Source organism: Salvia hispanica, chromosome 1 (assembly GCF_029641045.1).
Source record: "Salvia hispanica isolate PSC_SH4W2 chromosome 1, Shi_PSC_v1, whole genome shotgun sequence".
In the NCBI taxonomy this organism is placed as follows: Eukaryota; Viridiplantae; Streptophyta; class Magnoliopsida; order Lamiales; family Lamiaceae; genus Salvia; species Salvia hispanica.
This window is the reverse complement of record NC_142692.1, coordinates 31,231,610-31,238,017: the sequence shown is the minus strand read 5'-3', so window position 1 is coordinate 31,238,017 and position 6,408 is coordinate 31,231,610. Positions and strand designations below refer to the sequence as shown.

At 39.0% G+C, this 6,408-nt stretch overlaps 2 protein-coding genes across 2 annotated transcripts; one reads left to right on the top strand and one right to left on the bottom strand.

The window, feature by feature from the left end:
* The first annotated feature begins 2,752 nt into the window (after window positions 1–2,752).
* Window positions 2,753–4,450, top strand: LOC125220900 (CRIB domain-containing protein RIC6-like). Its single transcript, XM_048123032.2, has 4 exons — window positions 2,753–3,147; window positions 3,222–3,325; window positions 3,429–3,528; window positions 3,767–4,450. The coding sequence occupies exons 1-4, from the start codon at window positions 3,096–3,098 to the stop codon at window positions 4,129–4,131; spliced, it is 621 nt and encodes a 206-aa protein (XP_047978989.2). The 5' UTR covers window positions 2,753–3,095; the 3' UTR covers window positions 4,132–4,450.
* Window positions 4,451–4,681: 231 nt separating this feature from the next.
* Window positions 4,682–6,171, bottom strand: LOC125224375 (uncharacterized). Its single transcript, XM_048127768.2, has one exon. The coding sequence runs from the start codon at window positions 6,112–6,114 to the stop codon at window positions 4,747–4,749; it is 1,368 nt and encodes a 455-aa protein (XP_047983725.1). The 5' UTR covers window positions 6,115–6,171; the 3' UTR covers window positions 4,682–4,746.
* Between the last annotated feature and the right edge of the window lie 237 nt (window positions 6,172–6,408).

Here is a 6,408-nt window from a genome sequence, read left to right as displayed (position 1 = left end):
TTAATCATATATGTCGATGACATGATTATCACAGGTGACGACTTGGAAGAGATTGAGAGCTTGAAGAGGAATCTGTTTCGGGAGTTTGAGATGAAGGACTTAGGGGATCTCAAATATTTTCTTGGGATCGAGGTGTTAAGATCACAGAAAGGGATTTTTTTGAGACAGAGAAAATACATCCTGGACATCCTTGCAGAAACGGGTCTCCTAGAGTGTAAACCGGCAGATACGCCTATAGCGGTTAATCATGGATTGAAGATTAATGATAAAGCCGAGTTGACCGATCGGAGTCGATATCAGCGACTAGTTGGAAAGCTTATCTACTTATCGCATACTAGGCCAGACATTGCCTATGCCGTAGGGGTCGTTGAGTCAGTTCATGCATAAACCACAGGCGGACCATATGGAAGCAGCGCTCAGGATTTGCCGATATCTGAAAGGGACAACAGGACATGGAGTGTTGTTCTGTAAGAGTGATAATCTTGACATTCATGGGTACACCGATGCTGATTGGGCGGGGAATCCTAATGATAGAAGGTCAACCGTCGGGTACTTTACCTTTGTTGGAGGTAACTTGGTGACTTGGAGAAGTAAAAAGCTGAAAGTAGTCGCCCTCTCGAGTGCTGAGGCAGAGTTTCGTGGAATCAAAAGTGGACTGACTGAGATAATGTGACTAAGAAGACTGATGAAGGAACTCAGCTTAGCTCCTAGCATAAAGTGTCGACTATACTGTGACAACAAGGCCGCAATAAGCATCTCAGAGAATCCAGTTCAACATGATCGAACCAAATATGTTGAGGTGGATAGACACTTTATCAAGGAAAACATTGAAGGAGGCATTGTAGAGCTGCCATTTGTTCACTCAGAAGATCAGCTTGCTGACATTTTGACAAAGGCAGTCAACAAGAGGTTTTTTGAAGATATTCTTTGCAAATTGAGTATTGGAGACACCACTACTCAATTTGAGGGGGGGTGTTAGAAAAGGAAAAGATATTAACTTGGAGGACATGAAACACATTAGCTTGGTGCCTAAGAAATAAATTAGTTTGGTGCCCAAGAATACTTGGAGCACAGTTACACCATATTTACTTGTTTGAAATCCCTATTTAAAGAGTGATTTATACAATGAAATTATTATCCTATTCTACACAATTATTTCTTCCCCTCTTTCTTTCCATAATGTTTTCTGCACCATTTAACAATTAAACCTCTTTTTTCTTGCAGTGAGTAATCATTCAGTTAAATTGACCAAAACTACAATAATTGGAGTGACCCAAATTCTCAATTTAATAACCAACCCAACTCTATTTTACATTTTTACTCATTCTTCAGCAATCGGTCATCTCCATCTCCCCCCAAATTAGAACAACAACTTTTCTCTTTAAATCATTTTGGCCTATAGAGGATTAATCAACCGTACATATATGACCGGGCATGCGGGCACATTACAAATAACTAGAACGATCAACTTGAAAGATAGCGTCCGATCTACTACGTGTACATTAGTCCGAGTAGGGTCTACGAGCCTAATGGAATCAGAATTCGATTAAACATGTACGACGAGACCACTTTAGATAGGTTCAAACAAAACAAAAATATAGCATGACAAACATATTCTATATCATATTTCACGTCAAAAACATATTTAGGATATAATTCTTATTTAAAAAGGAAGCTCTCCTCGTTTGTTTACTTTCTCAGCTAGACTTTTTGTTTTGATCTTAAAATAGCACGCAAAAATCATTTTTTTTTTTTTGAAGAACATAACATGTTAAATTGTACTTTAGAAAATATAATTTAATAAAAATATACATGCATCCTATGTAATGTTCAATCTATCATTCGCCTTTTATTAGGAAAATTCTAAAATTACCACGTACGTTTGTCGGCCAGTGAATGAATTAGTCGATCCAACGATTAATTTCAGCCAATACTTAATTCATCACCATTAAAACCATTTATAAAAAGTAAGGCCCAAATGAAAAATAAATCCCCAGCCCAATACTAACAAAAGTTAGATGCTCAAAATTAAGATTTTATCTCATATTGAAATCAATTCGTTGACAAGAAGTTTACTCTTGAAATTGCTCCACGAAGTGATGCTACTAGCTCCAGCTCATCCAGTGGCAAATGGCGAACCTGAGTGTACAAGGAAAACGCATACCATGATTATTAACTACTACTTCTTAGATATCAACGTTGATGATTGCTTCCGAATTGTTAAAAAGTGATTTTATACCTATTCAAACTACTCCCTCCATCCGTCATTAGGAGTCTAATTTTAAGAAATGTTAAGAAAAATGGATGAAAAAAACTTAAGTGGAATATGGGTCTCATTTGTTTATAATGTATTAGTGGAATGTAGAAATCTATTACTACAATTTATAATAAAAATGAACCGGGACTCCTATTCGAGGAAGTACTAAAATGGAAAAACGAGATTTATATTCGCAGACAGGAGTATAATGAAATAGAGCAAATAATTCAAAATGAATTCTTCTAAAAAAAAAACTAGCATTATCAGTTACTACATATGGCACTAAACAATATGGAATTGACGCTGTCAAACAATCCTATTTTTAGATTTAGTTAATTCCCACCTAAATTTTCGAGGGATCTCAACAATTCATCGCCACTGAAAAATGAAAGGTTTATTTTGCATTAACACCTTCGTCTTTTCCTATTGTGGAACCCCTCTTTTATTTTCTTCTTTTTTCCACATACAGTTATCCTTTTTTTATCAACTTTATTCCAAAAGGAAATTAAATTAAATTAAAAAAAAAAAAAAAAGAGTCAAACCACCCTAAGAGGAAATTCAGATGTTAGAGTGTTTTCTCTGATCTTCCTCGAGCTTCTTCTTTCCTTTGATCTTCATTTAATTATTATTTTTATTATTAATTTTTGTTTGAAGATCGATTTCTGAGTGAATTTTCTCCTGTATTTACATGGGATAGAAAAAAAAAGCTGAGTTTCCTCACAAAAAAGGGGTTGGTTTGGCTCATGTTTTAAATATCTTCTTTTAACTTTGTAAAATATCTCCAATATCTTTCTTGAATAAATAAAATCTGTAAATACATAATACTCCCAGGCCTAAGATGAAGGGTATTTTCAATTTCAAGGGCTTCAAGTACATTTCCCAGATTTTTGGTTAGCATTCTTTTATATCATAACAGTTTTTTTATTTTATTTTACTCATTATCGTAATTTTCATTTTTTATTAGAAGAGGAAGAAAAAGAAGACGAAATACAAATTGGTTTACCCACAGATGTAAAGCATGTAGCTCATATTGGATGGGATGGACCTGCTGTTGATACCCCAAGCTGGGTAATAAATTAATTATGATATTCTAGTAATATTATTTAGGGGTTATTACAAAAATATCACATTATTTATGTATTATTGCAAGAAATGATTTTTTGTTTTTCAGATGAATCAATTCAGTGGATCTCCAGGCCTGCATTCTGCACCTTTAGGTCCCCCAACTGGTGGAGAAAAAGGGGAGCCTGAAATTAAATGGGTCTCTGAAGGTATTAATTTGCATAATTTTTTGAATATATTTGATGATATTGTTGGTGGCAATGAGATCTATTAGGTCTATTATGTTGTGCAATGCACCATGTCAACATTAGTAGTTTTTCTATTTGGGCCGTGAATGTTGCACACCACGTTAAAAACATAACTTTATGTACACGTCACCATGTGTCATACTAAGAGATTCAATTGATTGAGAGGAAAAACGTCTTAACAAGCAATATTCGTTGATAGATCCAAGCACTAAGAGAAGTAATAGAAGTGTTGATCTCCCGGACGTGCCGAGATCATCAAGGCACAGTCAATCAGCAGAAGGCAACGGCGAGTTGTCCCCGAAGAAGCAGAAAGATCCCAACAAGGTAAAGCAGAGGAGAAACCACTCAAGGGAGACATCAGAAGGAGGCAGTGTTAAGTCGAACCGGGAGCCATCCGACCCGGGGGTCCCGGATCCAGCCAAGAAATCACGCAGAAAAAAGTCGAAGGAGTCCAACGGGACAGGCGGATCCGCACGGCCACGATCGAGGGCTAACATCGATCCCGGCCCCGATGGTGAATCATCCGTCAAGAATTCCGAATTGGATAATCACCAAAACAACTAATCATATTTCTCAACAATTATCGGTGTTTTTTTGATCCATAGTTTGCTCTAATACACCAAGGGATAAATTTTCAACCTATCAAGGGTATATGATGGTTCCTTAGAAAATAAACTATATACTTTTTCTTTCCCCTATTTTCTCTTTTATTTCTTTTTTTCCTTCTTAAAAGGGATATGTTGCTAGGCAACAACTAGTATATCTAACATCATATTTATTATGTAAATGCCAGTTTATTTTGGCAGAGGTTCTCGCTTAACATTGTGATCTCTCAACTGCTTTCAGTGTGGTATGTATACACTACTTTTTGGCCAAATATATACAGATGATGTCATTTCATATATTGCATATATAAAAGATAGAGATTAACGCATTGGCGCAAATTCTTGAATCTTGATAATAATTACATAATGTTTTAGTTAGACTTAGAGCATTTAGTGTGGATTGTACACTATTTTGGCCAAATATATATAGATGATGTCATTTCATAGATATAATGTAGAGATAGAGCTAAATAATGCGTTGGTACAAATTCTTGAATCTTAAACAATAATTACATAAAGATAAAGCCTCTCGTATCATTTAGTTAAAGCAACTTTGTACATTCTTGTAGTAGTATTACATTGAAACCGCAATTAATGCTGAAACACCCAAAACCAAAGCCAAAAATGGAAAAGTAGAAGTAGGAGAAAAGCTGTCATGGAAAAGGGCATTTCTGGAAACATAAGGCTTTCTACACACCTTGATATGGCCAAGATCTAGACTGACCTTTGCAGACTTGAGAGTCTCATCAATGCAAAGGTCCAAATTGCCCTCCAGCTTCAGCTTCCCCCCTAATTTCGACAAGAAGTCTGCAGAAAAAGGGATCCTCCCACTCAGATTGTTGTTCTCCAAATTCAACTCACTCACTAACTCCAAATCACCAAGCTCATGAGGTACAACCCCTTGAAGCATGTTGTTGTCTAGCCCTATGTAGCATGCATTCCTGAGGTGTACCCCCATTGATTTGGGGATGCTGCCAACAAGCCCCATGCTGGAAAGCCCTATCCCCATTATACCCCTCATGTTTTCCCATATGTCAGGAATCTCCCCTCCGAGGGAATTGCCGCTCAGATACACTTCCTTCAAATCTGGCATCTCTGCTAAACACAAAGGAAACCCAAAGTTACCAAATTTGTTGTAGCTCAGATCGAGAAACTGGACGTCCTTCAAGCACGTGAGATTCTCAGGAATTTTGCCAGAGAATTGGTTGTGGCTCAAATCAACCTTGAGCAACGAAGTTGCGAATCCGATCGATTCCGGCAGAGATCCTTCAAACGCATTGTTGCTCAGATCGAGAATTTTGAGCTTCGTCATGTTACGGAAGGAGCTAATCGGAATCTCGCCGGAGAATCCGTTTCTCGAGAGGGTAAGCTGCTCGAGATCGGCAAATTTCCCGATCCAGTCGGAGACCCCGCCGGAGACGCCGGTTCCGGTGAGAATTAGCCGCCGGAGTCGTTTGAGGTTTCCGATCCTGGCGTGGAGGGTACCGATTAGGGCGGGATTCTCGATGAAGATCAGCTCCTCTAACGAGGATGCGTGGGTGAGGGATGATAAATTGGGGAATGGAGTTTTCGAGTGCGTGAAGCATTTGTAGAACATGAGCTTCCTGAGGCGGGGGAGCGGCGAGAGGAGGGAAGGGTTAAGGGTAGAGTTAGGGTTGCAGGCGGGGTTGGGAGAGAAGTCGGAGACGAAGCCGAAGCTGAGCTCGGTGACGTGAGGGGTGGCGGCGGAGGAGAAGTAGTCGCAGGCGACGCCGTGGGGGGCGGAGGAGCAGAGGTCGTCGGGGAAGAGGGAGCGCCACGGGGTGCCGGGGCTGACGGAGTCGAGGATCCGGTAGACCGCCGCCTGCTCCGCCGGGTTGAGCGGCGACTGCGCGGCGGCAGGAGGTGGCGTGAAGGCGGAGAGAATGGTGAAGATGGTGAGGGAGAGACGCCACTGCGGCATATCGAGGTTGAGAGTGAAGAAAGGGGAGTGATGAATTAAAGGAATGGAGAAATGAGGCGTAGTTTTATTATAGGGTTTTAGGGGTGGAGTGGATATGTAATGGGGAAGTAAGAAAAAGCAACAGGATTGTTGTGCACAGATTTGCTGTCAATTGCAATCACCATTTTCTCCTTTATGTTCCAACGTCTTACTCCATAATTTTATTATATTAGTACCAATAATAGTAATCATTCAACTTATAAAATTTTGTCAAATATATGGTTTTTACATGAAATACTATTAAATTAATAAATT